Here is a 21,361-nt window from a genome sequence, read left to right as displayed (position 1 = left end):
GGAGTTCAGGGGCATCACGGTTCTCTGGAAGCGTGCTAGCTGTTACCCGGGATACCCGCTCTCTAAACAAACCAACAGAAAAACTGCTTGGCTTCTACGTGTAATTGTGTGGACCAGAAGAGCGTGTGATGTTGAACTCATTATTGGGGAAATGGATGCACAGTGGAAAATGGGAATGATGGGAAAGGTGCCTTTTGCCCTCAAGTGTCCTAATGCAGCTCTGGAGTGCATGGAAATTGACAACTTTAGGGTCTGGCAAAAGGATTATTTTGTTGATCAGCCTTCCTAAGAAAGTTTGTGCTTTCTCAATCTCTGTGAACTTTTTCATCATTGTTTAGCAAATCAGTGATGTAAGCCTACATAGAAAGGAAAATGTCCCACATTTAAGAATCATGAATATAATTAAGCATTGGCATCGTTATTATAATTCTGAATTATAGAATAAAATACACAACAAAGATTTCATTTTTGATTTTTTAAAATTCTGAAAATTTAACAAAGTTCAACAGCTATTTTCTTATTGGATAATTATATAGAACTTCTGATATCTGTTGTTTCATCTTTGTACATTTTAGTTGCCATGGAATCGTTTTTAATTTTGTCTCTAAAATTAGATTTGCTTTGTATTTTTAGTAAATTAAAACAAAAATACAAGACTGGCCTATGAGCTCAGTTGGTTAGAACATGGGCTGATAACACCAACAATGTCCAGCGTTCTGTCCCTGTAACGGCCAGCCGCCAAAAGATATATATGTGTACACACGCACGCACGCACGCACACACGCATGCACACACGCACGCACACACACACACACAAAACTCTGGGATCTGATTGTATGAACTGCATCTTTAAAGCCTGCACAGATTCTCTTTCTGTGCAGAGCAGCGCAGTTCACGCTGTACAAAAGTATTTTAAAAGACTTTGAGCTTTTCTCTAACTACTATTACTTGATATTAAATTAATATTCATAGTATTGTTATCTGTATGATTATCGTGAACTTATATTGCCAGTTTACTTACTGTGAAAACAAAATGTGGGAATGGTGTACTGTGAGAAGAATGCTATGGTGAGTGGCTCTATAATTAAAACTGAATAGATGTTTCTGTACTCTGAGGTTTGTAATTTGATTCTTGTAACTGGCCCAGATGCAAATGTGCTGTCATCAATGAAAAGTTAACTTTTGTAGCTTCTTTTAAATACACAAAAAAATGTTGATTTGGTTAATTTTTAGGAAACCATGTCTTTCTAGTTATTAGTTATCATTTGACTGTTGTGATTTAGAGGTTAGTAATTTTTTACTTCTTTTAAAGATCTTAGCCAAAGGGTAGTATATCTTTTGATTTAAAAAAGTTTGAGAACAACTTTTTCTCACTGGAACACAATGATTTTATTAATAACGAATATTGCTTTTTAAATATTGATAGAACTTTCAAAATGTGTTGGTTCATGTACTATATCTTTAGTACAAGATTTTAAAATTTTTTTTCAGCATTCATAGTTCCAATTCCATTCAACAAATATTTATTATCTTCTATATACAAATTATTCATTGTGTTAAACTTACGTTTAGTTCAGCATTCTGGAAACGAAACCTTATTTTTTACTTAAACTTATTCTACAAAGTAAATACAGGAGTTATCCTAATTTTAATAAATGCTAAAAGTTTTATAAAATTTTTCTCTGTGCTCTAAATGATTTTTGACCCATACCCAGAAACTTTTATGAATGTATAATGAAATAACATTTTGAAAGCAGGGCTGATACTAAGTATTTATTGAGCTTCTATCGAATGCCCAGTATAATGCTTCCTCTATACTATTTTTCTGGGACAGTCATTCTATTTTCTTTATATAATTAAAAGTGGAGCAGATGTGGAGTTTATATATAGTCCAGTTAGTTTACAGTTGTACAGGAGGTTATAAGAAGAAATATAGTAAATTAGTGGAGGGGGAGGCCTGTTAAGCTACTATTTTCTTCTTAAGGTTGTGACACAAGCTGACAAAAGCCAGGGAATTCACAGCTGGGTGGTGGTACAAAGTACCATATGCTCTAAAAACAATTAGGCCCAGCAGGGTGTCCCTAATGGCTTCCTTGTTAAGCCTTCTGGGCCAGCTGATCTGGCTCTATGACATGTGCTCTGAGCTCTGAATGCTTGGGCTTTTTGTTGTTTTGTCTTGATAAGTATTTTCCTGTAGTCTTCATACTTTTGAGTTAATACTATCTCCCAGAATATTTTCTGGCTTTTTCTGGAGAAAATAATGTCTTTTAGCGAATTGTTTTGAATTTACATCCATAGAGCTATGTCTGTTTTCTTTTATCACCCCTCCTTTTTAAAAAATGCTCTGCTCCAGGTTACTGGGTGAGTTTAGTTAGTTTTAGGTCTATAAGAACAGAAGGTAAAGGCCTTTCTATTTACCCTGATACCGTAACTATTTCTAGCAGGATGGATTTCAACCTCTGGAGTTGTGTGTGTTTAAAGTAGGAATGAGATAATGGAGAAATGTTAATATGTATACAATAAGGTAAATATTGATATGTCTGCTGGGGGCAAAAGTGGCCTTTTAAGTTATTCAAAACACTTTCTTATGAAGCATTTATAAAAAAAGTGCCTTTATTCATTGCTGTTTAAAGTCTCTATACTTTGCTGAATTGGTATTAATTTGTTGGCTTCTGCCACAGGTTGGGGAAGTAGGCAGATAATCTACAGTGAAAGCCAGATGTTTTTGAGGCAGGTGGGAAATAGTCCTAACTCGTTAATTAGATTATATAACTGTTAATACTCTGTTATTGGCTATTGTTATTGGATGCATCTTAATATTTAATTCAGAACAACAACTATGAAACATTCTTAAGTTGCTTTTTAAAAGAGGGTGGCCTTTCTATCCTATTAAAATGCCCTTTTTTAGTCGAAGGTTAATGCTTCGTTTTTCCTTTAGTCTAGGGAGAAAACCAGTGATGTCTAGATTTCATTTTCCTTCTCTGCATGTTTTTGATATTTAGCAGGATTTTATTCTTTTCTTACAAATAGCTCTCATTTATTAGTTGTCTCTGTCTTATTTTCTATAACCAGCACTAGTTTGGCCTTATGATCTCTCTAGAATCATTCTTCTTTATCCTAATTTCCAATTTTTGTGCCTCGCTTATTTGGACTTAGGCTCACTGCAGGCCAAGTGTCTCTCCAACTTCCTCCTTCATGGGGCGGAGGGGGAACCCTGTGTAAAGAAAGATGGTGTATTGCTGCCATCTAATGGAAAGAGAGCAAACTGCAGTTGAGAAAACAAGCTGTACATTTAAGGGTAGGGCTTCTGAAGGAATTCTGAAACGGTCCATAAAGGGAAAAAATGATGACCTAGCAGTTGCCATTTTGAAATATGCCCTTTCCTACGGAAAGGGTGATTTGAAGCCTAATACAGTTACCTTGAGGCCCCTGGACTATGGCTGGATCATGTAGTTTAGAATCTTAAATTGTATTTTAATGAATGTGCTGGCAACAGATAATTGAGAGAGGCATCTCATTTGTCACGTTCTTAACCATTCAGTTATTTTGTCAGGGGACTTTACTATTTTAAATATCAACTAATACATAGTATTAACTTTTCAAATATTTGAAGATTAATACAGGTGCCTGTCTGTAATGCTTTAGTAATTTATATCAGAAATATTTTATAAAATTCCTGGATGTTTTGCAGTAGCCAATATAGGCTGCATGCCCTGAAAATGGTTTACTCTGATATGTAACTTCAAATAAACATTATTCCATGAAAACTAGTTTTGTTTTGTTTAATTCTGTCAGTTTTGAGAATCACCTCCCTTCATAAAAATACTTCCTGTGGTTAGGGCTTAACAGTTTCCTTTGCAGCCACTGTTAATGAAGTGTATAAACAAGCCATGATTGAATATAACTAGCAGATCTGATTTTTTTTCTCGGTTCACCTTGACAGCCTTCTATTATGTTTTCTTTCCCAAATAAAATAGTAATACAATGAACTTTTACTCCTCTTTCCTTGGTCCACCTTCTTCCTCAGTGTTTTTCTTGTTGTTTTGGGGGCGTGGGCGGTGGCGGGCCAGTATGGGGATCCAAACCCTTTACCTTGGTGTTGTCAGCACCGCGCTCTAATCAAGTGAGCTGACCAGCCAGCCCTTCTTCCTGAGTAGTCTGTTATAGCATTTGTTTTCTTCCCTCACTAGACGTCAGAATTACGCTCTGTTTTTGTTATTACTGTTTCTTATTAATACAGATGCCTCCATCCCATCTGTGGGATTTGATGCTGTAAGTCTGTTGTGAACTGGGGAATCTGTATTTCTTAAAAATTCTACCAGATAATTTTTGTACACAGCCATGGCTGAGAACCATTGTTGTAAGTTACTACTTAGAAATAGTAGTATTGCCCAAATAAATTCATTTGAGATCCTAGAAGAAAGGTATGCTGCTGAATCTGATACCATATTTTTAATTTCCATTGCACGCTTATATAAATTGCCACCAGGTGGAACAAGTGCCTACTCTTTTCCCATCTGTGTGTAGGAGAAAAGGAAGTTTGTATTGAGAAATGTTGCCCTCTACCCCCAACTACAGCAATTAGAGTAATGGTTTTCAGAACTCAGATTGAACATATGTTTCTGAAAGCCCAGGGTTTAGGTTTTAAATGTTGGATTGTGACCCTGTGAAAGGCCATGATGTAAGTAATGAGAATAGACTCGCTACACACCAGGTGCTCTGCTGAACAAATGCTTTCCATTATACAGGATCTCATTTTAATCCTCCACAACTCAGTGAGCCAGGTGAGAGCCTCATTTTTCAGAAAAGGACACTGGTGCTTAGAACAATCAAATCACTTGTCCTGGGTCAGCCACATAGTAAGTGGTAGAGCCCAGACAGCAGCCCAGGTCTGATTCTAGAGTAGCTCTTAATTGTCCCTATGCTTTCCCTTTGAGAGAGTACTCCTGGCCTGCATGACCCTTCACATTTGAAGAACATTATTGGTCAAACTAGAGGGATTAAGGAGGGACTTTAAAAAAAGAAAAGAAAAGAAAAGAAAAACCTAGGAGGAGGAGGAGTAATAAACTAGCCACTTGATTTTAGTTAGCAAGTGAAAAATAAAGTTTGAAAAAAAAATCCAGAATAGCCAAAAAGTGGAGGCAACTCAATTATCCATCCATGGATGAATGGATGGACAAAACCGGGTATGAACATGCAATAGAATATTCCTCAGCCTTAAAAGGGAAGGAAACTCCAGTACATGCTACAGCACGGATGAACCTTGAGAACATTATGCTAAGTGAAATGACAGTCACAAAAATGTCATTTCACTTATATGAGGTACCTAAAGTAGTCAAATTTACAGAGACAGAAAGTAGAATGGTGGGTACCACAGGCTGGGGATTGGGGAATAGACTTATTGTTTAGAGGGTGCAGAGATTCTGTTCCGGATTATAAAAACGTTCTGGAGATTCGTTACGTAACAATGTGGATGTAGGTAACACTATTGAACCACACACTTGGAGATGGTTAAAGATGGTAACTTTTGGGCGGGGGGTGGCTGGCCTGTATGGGGATCTGAATCCCTGACCTTAGTGTTCCAACACTGCATTCTAACCAACTGAACTAACTGGCCAGCCAAGATGGTACATTTTATGTTATGGGTTTTTTTTGGGGGGGGGGGCGGTTGGCACTGGCCAGTACAAGGATTGAACCCTGGACCTCAGTGTTATCAGCACCTCATTCTAACCATCTGAGCCAACCAGCCTGTTACGGGTATCTTACCACAGTTTTTAAAAAACCAGGATGCCAGTCTATTCTCTTACAGTGGAAATACATCTAGCAGACTGGACATTCAGGTTGCCATGTGTGACCAATGTGTTCTCCCCCGACAGATGAGCCATGTGGTCACGGCAAAGGAAATAGGGATTAGGCTTGAGGTATCCACCTCCACCTCCAGGACAAGCCTGTACTGGGCCTGGCAATCTGTGTCTGTGGACCTAGGCGGCCCTTCCGCTGCTTGGGAGAGGCTCCACCTATAGAACTGTATTCCAAAGTCAGGAATACAATTTAAGCTCAGATAATTAACATACAATTATACATTGAGATTTGCTCTGAGGCATGAGGGTTATTTCTTTTTCTTTTTCTTTTTTTTTTTTTTTTTTGTGACCGGTAAGGGGATCGCAACCCTTGGTGTGGTGTCATCCGCACCGCGCTCAGGCCATCCCTGTATAGGATCCGAACCCGCAGCCTCGGCACTCCCAGCGCCACACTCTCCCGAGTGAGCCACAGCGTCGGCCCTGAAGGTTATTTCCAAAATCCACAAATAGCACCAGAATTACTTCCCCCAAGTTATGACTCATATAGTATGTCCCTGTATTATCTTGATTTAAACTTAAAATGCTTTCTGCATGACATTTTTTAATGATTCAGATTGGCTTCGGATTTATTTGCATAAATAAACAGGATTACTAATTTGGACTAATTGAGGGAAAGATATATTATTTTTTGATATGCATATAAAAGCCAAGTAGTTTACCAAGGTATCAATGAGTGTGGTGTTAAGTAGAAAACATGTTTTACTTTAAAAGATAGTTAAGAAAAGTGTGTTTATATTCATTTTGAATTATTAGAAACTGTGTGCTTGCAAGTGAAACATTCCTCCTAACATCCCTGCACTTTTTAAAACAGAATTGCAACCCTTTTTAGAGACTAATCTAATGAACCAGCCAACTTCAACAATTATTGCCTTGTAGCCAATTGTGTTTTGTCTATGATCCCCACCTACTTCTTGCACTTTTTAATAAACAATTTTTCACAGATAGTAAAACATAAGAGAACTATTCCAAAATAGAGGGATCATAATTGTTTAATAAAATTTTTTCTTTAATTGTAAAAACATAATGCTATGAAACAATTTTTAACGTACATAAAGGGGAAAAAAAGCAAATCTGGACTTCAGCGACTTCCTAAATGTCCTTAGAACATTGCAGAAGTGCTGAACACAGAGCATGTGCAAGCCAGGCCTCTCCGTCCCCTCAGGTCCCTGCCCTTGGACGCCATCCCTTGGGGGAGCTGTAACCCTCTTCCTCTGTCTTCACGCTCTGCTTCCATATTTCCATCCCTGCCTTCCCTGACTCCTAGACCCGATTAGTCATTTGCTCCCAGAGATAGCGGGGTGCACGGCTGGTCCTTGAGGAGGGCGTTGCTTCCTGTTGAACCCCATGTCCAGCACCATGGTCCAGCAACGTTCCCTGACTGAGCCTTTCCACCCAGAGAGAAGCACCATTCACAGTGTGGTGACCAGTCATCCTTCCAGCAGGAGTGGAGGTAATAAGGTTTCCACCCCATAAATAAAGCACAATTTGAGAATTTGGGGGAAGTTCATTAAAGTTTATACCAAGGAACAGCAAGAGAAAACCAAATCATTCACGCACAGCCCAGAGGGGTGGATAACTATAGATGGAGGGACCTGGCAGGAACTGGTTGCCACCCCTCCCCTTCGTGACCTCCTTTGTGGTCTGGCTGCCTTAGGCCCACCCATGTGAGTCCCTGGGCCTTTGTGTTGGCCTCAGCTTGCAGCCCCAGCTCACACTGATAGGAATCCAGGTTTCTCTCCCCTGGGGTGAGTGGGTCAGGCCCCCACTCAGCACAGGGTGCGGGCACCTGGCCTGGGAAAGGGGGGGGTAACAGAGGTCATCGAGAAAGGGAGAGACCAAAGCAGTTCTTTCCATCTTCTGACTCCTCTGCCCACTCCTCTCCACAGCCCACAGTGAAACCACCAGGGGGACATCTGGTTCCTGAATCGCCTTCTTCAAGACAAGGATCAACCCCAGAGGAGGAGAACGTGGTGTCCTGAAGCAGGCAGTGGGTCCTGCGGCTTTCCTCTGGGCTTTGCCCAGGCAGGAGCCAAGCAGTGGGTGTCTCACACCTTAGTCTGAGTTACATAATTTCCAGGCTTCCCTGTGGGTTCCTCCTCCCCAGCTCTGAACTGTTTACACGGCAACTCCTACCCACAAAGCATCCCCACGATGGCTTTTCCTGTTCGGAAGATATGGATGGCTGTGTCCCAAGTTTCTCCTACCTAAGACCCTTTTCAACAGGGGACAGATTCAGCCTATCTGGTGATCAAGAGCCCAGGGCAGCCTTTGTCATACCATTCACCCTCCACCCCAGTCCAATAAACAGTCTTTTGATAAATAATGGCCATTCCTGTTCCTTCCCCTCAAGTCCATCATGTGGTAACATCCTTTCCAGAAACCCCAGGACTCGTTTTGGGAAGTACTTTCATAATTAAAGCCTTTTGAGAAATTTCTACTTCTTTCTTAAACATATATGATTATTTTCCAGAGTTGCTTTAATGCTGCATAAACGGGAGGCCCACCCCCCCAAAAATGGTCCTGTTTAATTACCCATCCTTTCTCTTTATTAATCATGCAAGTCTTTCCTTTAAATGACACAGATGCCCAAAGCATTACACCAAGTATATTTCTAGAAATTATTTATTTCAAACATTTACAATTTTTACTTTAAATGCAAAATAGCTGGTAAAAAGAAAAAACATTGAAAAACATATCATACTGACACTTTGCCCCATATACAGACATCAGCTTTTCAGGTAATTAGGTTTAAGAAAAAAAAATGCTTAAAACTATTATTTCTCTCCAAAAAAACAATGTAGAGTTGAGGTATTCTATTAAACAGATGTGATCTCCATCCAGTAAGGTCTCTCTATTAACTAACAGCCTTGCTACATGCTGTTCCAATCCTTTCCTTCTAAAGTAGATCCGCCTTTGAGCATATGTTCATAAAACTGACAATGTTCCTTAATAATCATTAAGGTTGCCATAGAAACTCCCCGGAGCTGGCACCTGGCCACACTGAGGACACCAGGCTGGAAGGACCATTAGGGGATGCTCGGGAGTGTCTGGCACAGAACTGGAGCCTGCCCCCCCCCAAGCAACAGCCCCACAGCCAACCGCTGTGTAGGAAAGTTGGGTGTGGGGCTCATGCCCCAAAGGATCATGGGTTACCCCTGCATCTCCAATAAAGGCAGATTTCTCACCAACCCCACCTGCAGATGGGTGTCACAATCCTCCCCAACTGGGTCGGCCTTAAGGACCTGCATTGACATGATACAGCTCAGCACCAAAGCGGCTGGGCAAGACATTTCCTGAACATTCTTCAGGAAACCCACAAACCATGACCATGCCCAGGCTGCTCTGCTGGGTTCTGTTCACCACCAGGTGGGCTCCCAACCTGGTTCCATTAGCAGATTCCACACCTTGCCATGGTGACCAGTTTCCTTCCTCCCGAGACAGCATGGAAATGGCAGACTCAGTGTGACCTTGGAGCCTAGCAAACCAACTGCAAAGGCAAGGCCCCATCCAAGCAAAGAGCTCTAAGTGACCAAAGACCTCATAGACACAGCCAATGCTGCTCCTTTGACATATTTTTTAGGGTTCGAATCTCCACACTGGCCAGTCGCCAAAAAAAGAAAAAAAAATTTTTTTTTTAAATATTTCATTAATGCTGCAAGAATTCATCATCACTTCTATTTAGACCTCAAACGAACCTATTTTCAACTTCTCCCACCCAGCAGGATGAGTAGTCACGTTTACCCAATTGTCCAGCATTTCATGTCTAGCCGTGTGGCAGATGGCTACCGGTGTCAGAAGAGTAACAGCACTATTGAAGACACAAGGCAGCACATGAGCTGCAGAAACAGACACATGTTCAGTCGCCACAGATTTGAGGTCGGAGAAAGCTTAGGGTATACACCTGTGTGCACTGAGCAAGGCCTACAGCCCAGAGAAAACAAATACTTTTCCTTCATTTATACTAGCTTATAAAAATAAAGGGATAAAAACCCCTCTTCAATACAAAAAAGAAAAAGGCAGTTCCGTTACAATAATAATGAAAGCAATAACAATTTGGAGATCAAAGCTGCCTTGCCCTCAGTGATTATGAGCTATCTGGATTTCACATCTTCTGCTAGCACGGCTCTGCCTAGCTTTGGTAATATCACATTTGGGTAAAACAGTGTAAAGAATTAAAGAATCGTGGGCACAGAATCACCCTTTCTCATGCAGATTCTCATTTCTAATATTTCCCTTTTACAGCATTTTTGCTGTTCTGAAGTCTCAGAAATATTACAGAGAAAAGAAAAACAAAACTACAAACACCTGCCTGAATTTTGCCACCTTAACATGAGTTGTCTAAAGCAGCAGCAGGGTCTAAACGTACAAAGGCAGCAATGAAAATCACTACTTGCTCAAAATAGTAACAGCCTGAATCCGGCAAACAGTAAATAAAACACGGTTGTTTCCATCCTTTTGCACCTGACTGGTGGTGGTGGTGGTTGTTTTTCTAAAGGAGTAGACTACTAGAAAAATTTTGTGGTCTGGTACATTTTGGGTCCGTGGTTACAAGATTGATTTTAATCACAGCTCCACTCTGGGATACCCCAAAACATGAGGGTACCTGTCTGGGTAACCACTAACATCGCTGAATTTTCAAAGCCCGGACAGAATCAGCTGAAGGAGTTAGTCATAGTGTCTCGGTGCTTCAATACTAGCTGAACTGAATCAAACTCGAAGAACTAAATAAAAAGAGGAAGACACCACGGTAAGGGATTTTTTACTGAACCTCCCTTTGATAAAACAGGGCTCAGGCTTTCAGGGGTGGGGAATTTCTAGAACCTGCCTGGCGGGCGGGGGTGGCTGGCTTCCCAGCACTGCCACCCTGAACGGCCACCCTCATAGTCACGGCTGCCTTTCCCCTAAATGAGAGAAGACGCAGATTATTTTTTCAATTTTGAAGACAAAGACGAAATACAGAATGAAATCAGAACATCTTCTCTGATAGGGGAAAATATTTGCTTCTCCTCCTCCTTTTTCACTTGATTCAATTTTGTGCTAAACAAAGTTATTGTGCTCCCTGCCCTGCCCCCAAGTTATTTATATACCAGACACTCAGCCACACTGAGGCTTCCACCCTCTCGAGAAAATTGTCAGCAGTTTTTTGAAAACCAAATTAAAATGCATTCTTGCCGGGTTCTTTTTTCTTTTCATATGAATATTATCTTCCCTAGTTACTCAGGTTCAGTTGAAAACAAAATAAAGTTGGAGAAAAACAGTTTCGGTCTCGGCACTGGCAGAAGCCCCCTCTACTGCCAGCTGTCCTTTGAGGGAGGTGGGGGGACGGAGAACATTGGCTTTCAGAGGCTGAGGTGTCCCTCAGCTGTGCTACTACAGGGGACTGTGGAGACCTTGTCCCACTCCCTTCCCTCCCCTCTGCTTCTCTCCTCCTGAAGCCCTGGGATGCAAAAAGGGAAATCAAGCCAGTGTAGCTGCTTCTATATCCGGCAAATGCCTAGGATTGTCATTCACATTTAGCAAAATGCTAATAAGGAACTAATTATCATTCCATTTAAAACCATCAGGCCCTGAGATATTATTCACCACCACACCACCACCATCACCACCGCCGCCGCTGCTGTTTTGAAGTGAGAGGAGGAAAGGCAAGAGAAAGCTTCTTCCTCCAGCCTTAGTGGTTGACGGAAAAGCTGTGCTCAGGCCTAGAAAAATAGATTTGCGAAGGCACCCGGGTTTTATGAATCTGAGCTTAGAAGATGAGATGGTGCAGTGGGCCAGGAGCTAGGCAACTGGGGAAGCCTTTGGCTGGAAATGCATCCCACCTGCCTGAGGGTGCAGCTTGTGGGGATGGGGAGAAAGGGCGTGGGTGGCCAGTGACTTCTCCACACCAAGGCCTCCCCAGCTACCCCGCTCTGCCCACCTGAGTGCCTGAGAGTCCTGACACGGCTCTCTTCATGGTGGCTTGAGTTCACTCTACCCCTTTAAGCAGAGCATTTGGGAAGGCAGGTTTGAAAACTCAACCTCTTCTTCGTTCTGAACAGAGGCAGCAAACCAATCTTCACCCAGTGTAGGTTTTTCTGTAACAGTGAGGCCCAAGGCCCCACGCCCCTGAGATGAGCTGGAATGGCAGTGAGAGGCATCTTTGGCTAAGCCAGCTTGTGCTCCGGCATCACACGGTCCAGCACATCTGACAGCCAACCCGTCAGCTATCTGGGGAAGAAGTAGTCTTTGTTGCTGATGTCATAAGGGCTCCGTGGGTCTCTGGCATCTGGCCGGCTGTGGCTTGAGGTGTTGTCAGACCCAAGGCTGCTGGGCGACACTGGCGGGGAGATGAGGGGAACAAGCACTGGGGTGGGCTTGGGCCTCTCGGGGACCAGCTGCCCCAAAGTATATGGCGGGTGCATGCTCATCTTGCCTTCTTTCAGAGCCCGCAACTTCCACGTCTTCTTGAACCTTCACACAGACACACAAAGACAAACCACACAGATGTTCAGTTACCCTGTGGTGAACCCACAGTGAAAAACACCAACAGCTGGCCGCCCTAGTGGCCTGGCGCTCCCAGGTTTCAGCTCAAAGCAGTGATCAGCTTATCCCATCAGCTGTTCATTGTCACCAGGGACTTCACAATACTCTGAAAAGGTGGTGAGTTTCAAAAACGCCCAGAGAAAATCAGCATATATCGTTGGTCCAATTTACAAGTGGGGGAACTAAAGCATCCGTGACCACAAGTGTCCCTTTATAGCACTGCAAAGTCTCTTGACAATCCCTTAATCTGTCCTGTTCCAGAGGCTGCTCATTAGGTACACGTCATCAACCCCAAATCCATTTACTTAAAAAGAGAAAGAGAAAGAGGAGTGGGGAAGGAAACTGCCATTAAATAGCAGGGAAAGCACCGCACTGCTTCCTCCACAGTCCTCCTCTTGCTTCCAATACTCCATGCTCCCCAGTTCTCCCTCCGCCTCTGGGTCCATTCCCTCCATGCTGGCAAGTCCTCACAGACTCAACCGTGGGCACCACTGGGCACAAGGTGACTCATCTGACAGGAAAGTCAATGTTAAACAGGAAGGAGATAGACATCTCTCTGATCACAGCTTCGTTCACAGTGCTCCACTCTGGGCCCAAAGCCAGGGCTCAGTAACTGAGAAAAGTCACTTGACAGCCCAAAGAAAGATAAGCTGGTGATACTGATCTTCAAAGGTCCAGTCAGGTCTCCTTCCTGAAGAGGCCCTTCAACTGTGCTGGGGCAGCCAGGGCCCCCAGCCTCATCTCCGTCTTGCTTCCCACTTTGTGACTGACTGATTGCCTAGAAACCCAGAAGTGGGAGCAAGGTAGCCTCCCTCGACTCCATCAAACGTTGGTTACTCCAGGAAGGGCCGTAAGGGAGGGAGGGAAACCTATGTCAGAAACAGTATTTGGAGATTTTCCTTGGGTTTCTTTTTATATCGACAGGCTATTCCTGTCCTTGTTATGATAAATAATTGATAGTTGGCTCCGAATCTGCCACTGGCCCTTAGCCTGTTATCCAAAAGGAATAAACAATCTGCAGAATGTTACTTAAGGCTTCACCATTTGGACCCTACACAGGAAGAGAACCCAGCAGGAGTGCTTACTGGAGCTATGCTGAATCCTTGAGTGGAATTCTTCTCCCCTACGAGAGGACTGAAGGATGCTCTGGATTTCAAAACATTCAGACCCTCTGACCCAGGAATTCCACTTTTGGGAATGAAATAATACCCTAATGTAATAACATAGCTATGGAAAAAGCTTTATGCACAAAGACCTTCAACACAGTGTTGTTTATAAAAGCAAAACAACAACCAAATGCCCAATAATAGGTTGGTTAAGTGAACTTGGGTGTATATATCCACCTAATAGAGGAGTCTGCAACTAATTGAAAGTGAAGTTTATGAAGGATTTGTAATAATGTGAAAAAATGCTTACATTATAATGCTAAATTTAAAAAGTAGGATTTAGATTTGTAGATACAGAATAATCACAGCTATGTAAAAATAAACAAGAAAGTATGCGGAGGAAAAAGACTCAGCCGAAATTCATCTAAATATTAAGTGTTCTTGACCTGGCTGTTGATTACATGGGTGTGTTCACTTTGTGGAAATTCATGGAACTGTACACTTAAATGACATGCGCACATTTCTGTATGTTTGTGAGACTTCAATCACATTTACATTTTAAAAATTAACGGTGGCTGGATATGATATTTTTCTTCTACTTGTCAGTGTGTAGCAAATCACCTATAGTTATCATACCACACACATAACATGCACGCACACATACACACGCATTTTTTTAAGTCCCTACTGGCTTCATTTAATCAATATGGAAGCAATCTCTGTCCTCAGTTTTTTTCAAAGCAACTGGATAAGTAACCAAGAAAGGTGAGCTTTCCTTTGAAATATTTTTTTTGCCTTTTTTTTTTTTTTTTTTTTTTGTGACCGGCCACACTGCGCTCAGCCAATGAGCGCACCGGCCATCCCTATATAGGATCCGAACCCGCGGTGGAAGCGCTGCTGCGCTCCCAGCGCCGCACTCTCCCGAGTGCGCCACGGGGTCGGCCCTCCTTTGAAATATTTTGAGGAGAGAATGAAATCCTTTCTGAAAATCGCTAAGCTCAAAGGGGCTTTTGAAACCAGCCAGCCTGGGGGAGTCCACAGCTGGCACAGATGGGTATGCGCAGGGCTGGGGGTCAGAGGGGTTGTGGGGCATGTAGAAGGAAGAAACAGCTGAGCTATTCGCCTTCACTTGCACCCTGACCTTTTGTCTGTTTTATATATTTGGGCTTCATAAAGTTTTAAGGAAAAGGTCCTGTAACTCAAAGAAGTCTTTAAAACATTTATAATAACTCTCACTCTTTTTAAAAAATCAGATGTAGAAACTAAGACCCTCTCAGGACTACAGAGAGTACCCACTGTACCCAGCCACTTCTGTGGCCCAGGACACCATGAAAGTCCCTGTGCCCCTCACCGCAGAGGTGAGAGAGTCTGTGATTTTAAAATATTGGAATGGGACACTACATTAAATACAAAATGATTGTTAAGTCATAGGCATACACATAGGAAGCCCTTCACTTAATAGCGTAAGTCCATTCCACATAAGTGTGCAGAAAAATAATTCTCCGTTAGAAGAATCCTATTTTCCCAGTTCCTGATAGCATAAAATAGAATCAGTGCGGGGTTGGAAGAATTGGCCCCTGTAAGTTGTAACATTCACTTAAGATGACAAACCTTTTTTGTTTGTTTGTTTTTGTTTTTTTCCTGACCGGCACTCAGCCAGTGAGTGCACCGGCCATTCCTATATAGGATCCGAACCGGCGGCGGGAGCGTCGCTGCGCTCCCAGCGCCGCACTCTCCCGAGTACGCCACGGGACGGCCCGACAAACCTTTTTAAACAGCACATTTAAATTTTTAAAAATTATCACCGATATTGCTGGAAAAATATTTAGAAAAATACTATGCTCAGGACACAAAATAAATGCTCTAAACAAAAAAATACAGTATCATAGACTGGCAGGATGGATGTTGCTGTAGACTTGATGCCCCCCAACCTTATTGAGGCTTAATCCCCACTGTTAACTGTTGAGGGTGGGAAGTCCTATTATGGTAATTGAAAGGTGGGGCCTTGAAGAGCAGATTAGATTCTGAGGGCCTTAAAAGGGCACATGAGAGGTTAGTCTCTCTGCTTCCATCATCTTGCAATGTGAGACCCTTGGGTCCCTGTCGCTACTACCAGATGTATTCCTTGGACTTTGGACTTTCCTGCCTCAGAAACTGTAAGCAATAAATTTCGTTTTCTTATAAATCATGCAGTTCTAGGTATTTTGTTATAAGCAACAGAAATAGATTAATACAGATGTCAACCTGCCTCTCATACTCTACCTATTGTAAATGTGACCATCCCAACAGTCACCATGGTTCAGCCTTTTTGGCACTCCCAGATTCCCACAGTATCCAAGTTTATACCCTTTTCTTAACACGAGGGATTTGGGGAATAGAGAAGTTTTTCATCACTTGAAATATCTGGCCTCTTTCCAAATAAATTTGCCTATGAGGAAGAAAATGGAAACTCACCAGGCTAGGAAATAAATTACTGATATGTTCTCAGCACAGGGCACTTGCCTTGTCTGTGCCTACAGGGACTCTGGTTGTTTAGCAACCAGCCAGCACCCAAGCATTTTCAGCAAATTAGCGAGCGAGGTCTGTTCCCAACTGATGCTTCTCTATTAGAGGTTAATAGCACAACAAGATGGCGCTGCTTGTTAAGGCCAGTGGTGGAATGACAGGACCAGCTGGGCCCACCTTTTAGCCAACAGCAGGCTAGTACCATGGGCAGGGACTCTCGGGGCATGTGTTCCAGTCCAGGCTCTTGCTTGTCTTTGGGCAAGTTATTTTACCTCTTTAGGCTGTTTCTTCATTTGTAAAATTACAGAATTTTACTAGATGACCCCTAAGGCCCTACCTAAAGAACATGAGCCTTGGGTCTGAATCTTAGCCTTACCCTTACTAGCTGTAATCAGTCCACCTCGTTCAGCTTTAGTTTCCTCATCTGTCAAATGGAAATCATATCTACTCTGTAGGGTCTGTGGTGGGCTATGAAAAAGGCTGTTGCAGCCTTAATAATGTAGAAATGCAAACAGACACAGGAGTATGTGCCTATGGTGAGGTAAGCAACCCCCGAGGTAGACCCCAGAATGTTGGCATGGCCCCCTCTGGATGAAAGGTGTAAAAGTCTTTGCTTCTTCTAAGGAGCTACTTCCATTCATTATGAATCTCATCATCAGCATACCCTTTGGATGACCTCTTTCCAAATAAGTTTTCCTATAAGGAAGAAAATGGAAAGTCATCAGGCTAGGAAATAAATTACCAATATATGCTCAGCACAGAGCACTGGATGGCTTGTTCACAACATGACTGAAAAATCAATGTGAGAATAACTCTGAACACAATTTGAGTTATCTTGCTAATCTTCCAACCCAGACCACCCTTGGTAGTCAAGCTTGCTCAGGGCCACTGTGAGCATCCAATAAGCTAACAGGTAGAAAGCTCTCTGCCAAGGTCTTACTCCTCCTTCCCAAACCCTCTCAAAGACCACTTCCCACAATCACCAGCCAGAATTCTTCGAAAACCACACAGTGGGCTGGCCAGTTAGCTCAGCTGGTTAGAGCACAGCCTTATAAGACTAAGGTCATATGTTCGGGTGCCCACACTGGACAAAAAAAAAAAAAAAAAAAAGAAGAAGAAGAAGAAGAAAGCTACATACGAGGTAACAGGAAGGAAGGATAGAATGCAGTTTCTCCTCCACTTGTGTTATCATAGTGATTGATCCCTGCCCAAAGCGCCCAGCGGACTACTTTTAGGGCTTCAGCTTATGCAAAATTGCAAGTTCCTGCAGTACATCCATGAACACTGAAAATTTTCATTATTGACTATTCAATCGGGGCACTGTTGGCTGACTTCTGCAAGCTTGGGAATGAATGACAAAACCAATGACCAAATAGAGAGAGGGAGATTGGCCTGATGAGTGGCCAGGGTGCCAACTCAGCTTAGAAGAGTGTTTTCTAATCATGGCTGGGGGACAGCACTAGGACAGAGCATTTAAAGGTGACCCTTTAGTTCTGCTTGTACTGAAACTTGGGATGCTCCCAAGGAGGTCCTACCAGGCACCTCGGATTTCTCTTATGCACACACGTCTGTTGTAATTCTCTCACGGCACTTTAATCCCTTCAGTATGTGGCTCTTGGAAGAGAGGAAAGGTCAAATTCATATTGCAACCCCAGAGTCTCAGTAGTTTCTTCAGTGTCTAACACACACTGTCTCCCTCTGGTTTCTACAACACCAGAGTCTCCTGGTTCTTCTCCAACCTGCAGGCCACTCCTTCTCAGCCCCTCTCCCAGCAACTCCTCTACACAACTTTTCAGTGTTGAGTTTCTCCAGGATCCTGTCATCAGCCCTATCTCCATCCTCTCCCATGGCTCCAGTTACCATCTACATGCTGACAACATCTGAATTGTCTGCCAAACATGTCCACTTGAGGTTCTCACAGGCACCTCCAACTCAGTAGGTCCCAAAACGGATTCACTGTTTTTCACATAGATTTGTTCTTCCTCTGATGTTTCCAGTCTTTGGAATGACAACACCATCTGCCCACTTACTGAAGCCAGAAACTTGAGGGTCATCCTTGATTCCTCCCTCTCCTTCATCCTCCTCATCTACTGTCATCAAATCTTGTTAATTCTACTTCTAAACTATATCTTGAATCCATTCATGGCTCTCCAACCCATTGCTACCCATCCTAGCGCAGCCGACCTATCATCCCCCATGCCCAGACACAGGAACACTAGCATCCATGTATACCTCTCCCACCCAGTTTCCAAACTGTATTGGGATCTTTTAAAACTGCCAACCTGATCGGGTTCTTCTCAGAACCCTCAAGAGAAGGCCTAGCGTCCTTTCATCTCTCTTCAAGGCCTTCCATGACCTGGCTCAAGGCTACCTCTCTACTCTTCCCCTGCCCCAGGCCTCCCCCATACTGCTACACACACACATGCACACACGCACACACATGCAATACATGTGCACATGCTTGCATACAGTCTCAATCATTTCACATACTGAGCTTCTCTCCTGGAACCCTCTTCTTTCTCCTCTTCATCAGACCAACTCCTCTTCCTCCTTAATGCCGCGGGGTCAGTTCTCCTTACCACAGGCTGCTCTTTTTGTCACTCTCACACCAGTAATTATTTCTCAGTGTCTGGCTTTCTCATTAGACTGTATCCATCCCACCCAACAGTGCCTTCTGCAGCACCTGAAACAGGGCTTGACATAACAGGAGGTGCTGTGTGTGTTATGTGTGTATTTGTTTGTTGAATGAATAAATGAATGAGTGAATGCTCTGCAAATTTCTGATGACTGAATGGGCAAAGGAAAGCTACATAAGAAATACAAGAACACCACAGGGCCATCCCCCAGGACCCACCGTACCTCAGGACAATGCCAATGCAGAGGAGCGTTCCAAAGGCCAGGCTGCCTCCAGCCACCAGGAATGTGGGCAGTGGTACCAGAGAAGAATCCTGCCCTAGAAAAAGAGAGAAGAAAGAGGAGGAGATGGAGAATAAGGAGAAAAAGGAGTAGACAGAGGAGGAGGAGAAGAAAACCACTTAGCTGGTTCTGTCAAATGCCTCCAAGCAACCTTACCCCTGGAAGAGGAAGCAGCTCTGCCACTTGACAGGACTGCCAGTTTTCTGGCCAGCGTCAAATCTGGCCCCAGCATAACCTGACAGACCCCAGGATTCCACCACTTGGCAGGAGATACACCTCAAGGTCGGAGTTTCTGGGCTCCTGCGGCCAGCCACAGATTCCCATTCACTTTCAGAGTCACTTTTCTGGTGACATTCAGCCTTCCACCATAAGACACAGAGAGAGTACAAGAAACAGAAGGCTTTGAGGACCTCCTTTTGACGGCAGCTCCAATGTGGATGATGCCAGGGAGGCTCGGGTGCTTTAAATTGAGTATTTGGAAGTAGTTTTCTCCATCAGGGCATCATCTCTTGCCTGTCCCCCAACTTGGCACTCCAGCCCCGCCACATGACTTTCATTCAGTTCTCCAACGTGACGTGTTCCCTGTGCTCCAGGGCCCTCCACACGTGCTCCCTCTTCTCTCCTGGAAAGCTCTTCCCACCTCTGCTGCTCCCCTTTGCTGTCCAGTCCCTACTCAGCTTTCAGCTCTCAGATGAGGTGATGTCACTTCCTTTGAGAATTGACCCTCCTGCAAGCTGAGTAAGTGCCCTCCCAGTTATTTCTCCACTTCCACCTCTAGACTGAGCTCCCTGAAAGTGGGGACTGCATGTGTCTTTTTCTCTCATATACTCCCAGCTGCTCACACAGTGCCTAGCATAAAGTAGGCTCTCCAAAATATTTCATCGAATGAATGAAAGAACAAACTAGCTTCACAAGTAGCCATGTCTTCCCACAGAAAGGTCCTTCCTACAACTGCCAGAGACCCTGGACAGGATAGAGGTACATCTAAGCAAAACCTTCATTCTCTCCTGCTACGAATGCAGATAGTCGCAGTTGCATGGACCCAGGATTCAGGCTCTTCTACCCTAAATGGTATCCACTGTTGAAGATGGTATCCACTGCTAGTCATTGCTTCAGATGCCCACTGGAGGCAGGCATTGCAGTGAGTCCAGGCTGGTGAGTGGGCACTGACTTCAAAGACAGGTCTCTCTGAGGATGTCGCATGTCTCTTGGCAGAAACAGCCATGTAATGAAAGCAATAGGCTTGACTTGCTCACTTATTTATATGTCACCATTTTTTATATTTGTTCCTTCATTCATTCAACAAATATTTATTGATGCCTATCCTGTGCCAGCCTTTGTTCTAAGCTTCAGAAATACAGAGAAAAGTATGACAGAAAAGTTCCTCTCCCACCACCACCCCTGGATCCTACATTCTAATCAAGAGAGACAAACAGGGGGGGAGGGAGAAGGGAGGGAGGTTTTGGTGATGGGGAGCAATAATCAGCCACAATGTATATCGACAAAATAAAATTTAATAATAATAATAAAAATAAAATTAAATTAAATTAAAAAAAGAGAGAGACAAACAAACAAATAAATATGTTGTGTGATGTTAGCAGTGATGGGGCATGATTGAAAAGTAAAGTTTAGGAAAGAGAGAGAGTGACAGTGCCGGGGCGGCACTGTCAGATGCAGTGATCAGGAAAGGGCTCCCTGAGAAAGAGGCATTTGAGCAGAGATCCGGGTGGTAGGAAAGAGTGGGCAAATAGGGTCAGAGGAAGACCCTCCAGGCAGAGCAGGAAGGAGGTGCCAAGGCCCTGGAGTAGAGCTTGCGTGGAAGAGCAAGGATGGCGGTGTGGCTGGAGCAGCGTGAGTGGAGGGGGATGGAGGAGGAGAGGTCTACCAGTAGGGGACTAGATGACTTTGTTAGGACTTCCCACAGAGCCTAGGGACTTTGTGAGGACTTTGGCTTTTACTCTGGGGGACACAGTGTTGAGCAAGGGAGAGCTTGGATTTGTGTTTTAAGGATCACTCTGGGTGCTGGTTAGAAAAGAGTCTGTTGAAGTTTAAGACTGGAAGCTGGTAGACCAGTTGACAGCTCCTAAAGCTCTCCAGTTTCTGGGCATATTTCAAGGTACAACTGACGGGATGTGCTGAGGGCTTGGCCAGAGGATGAGAGGCAGGAGAAGAAGTGTGCCTGATGCCCCAACACCTGAGCAGCCAGCAAATGTGGTGCTGGTTGCCGAGATGGGGAAGATGGAGAAAAACAGTTTCGGGTTGGAGAGGTGGGGAGGTATCAAGCGTTCTCCTTTAGACATGTTAAGTTTGAGATTTCTAGTAGGCGTGCAAGTGGATATGTCAACTAGACAGTTGGAGACACGAGTGTTAGTGGCAAGGTCAGGATGGGGATATAAATTTGGGAGTCATCAGCCCATACATGGTCTTTAAAGACATGGAGCTGGATCAGCC

At 43.5% G+C, this 21,361-nt stretch overlaps 1 protein-coding gene across 1 annotated transcript in view; it reads right to left on the bottom strand.

The window, feature by feature from the left end:
* Nucleotides 1-8,467: 8,467 nt before the first annotated feature.
* IL6R (interleukin 6 receptor) overlaps nt 8,468-21,361 on the bottom strand; it is a 44,067-nt gene continuing 31,173 nt past the window's right edge. Inside the window, exons 9-10 of the mRNA XM_063106055.1 lie at nt 18,854-18,947; nt 8,468-12,311 (exon numbers count right to left, since the gene is read on the bottom strand). Of these exons, the coding sequence (XP_062962125.1) occupies nt 12,065-12,311; nt 18,854-18,947 (341 nt within the window). The 3' untranslated portion in view covers nt 8,468-12,064. The remainder of the gene's footprint in view (nt 12,312-18,853; nt 18,948-21,361) is intronic.

The sequence above is a fragment of the Cynocephalus volans genome, chromosome 8 (assembly GCF_027409185.1).
Source record: "Cynocephalus volans isolate mCynVol1 chromosome 8, mCynVol1.pri, whole genome shotgun sequence".
Classification (NCBI taxonomy): Eukaryota; Metazoa; Chordata; class Mammalia; order Dermoptera; family Cynocephalidae; genus Cynocephalus; species Cynocephalus volans.
The sequence above is the reverse complement of the archived record's forward strand: the minus strand, read 5'-3'. Positions and strand labels throughout refer to the sequence as shown.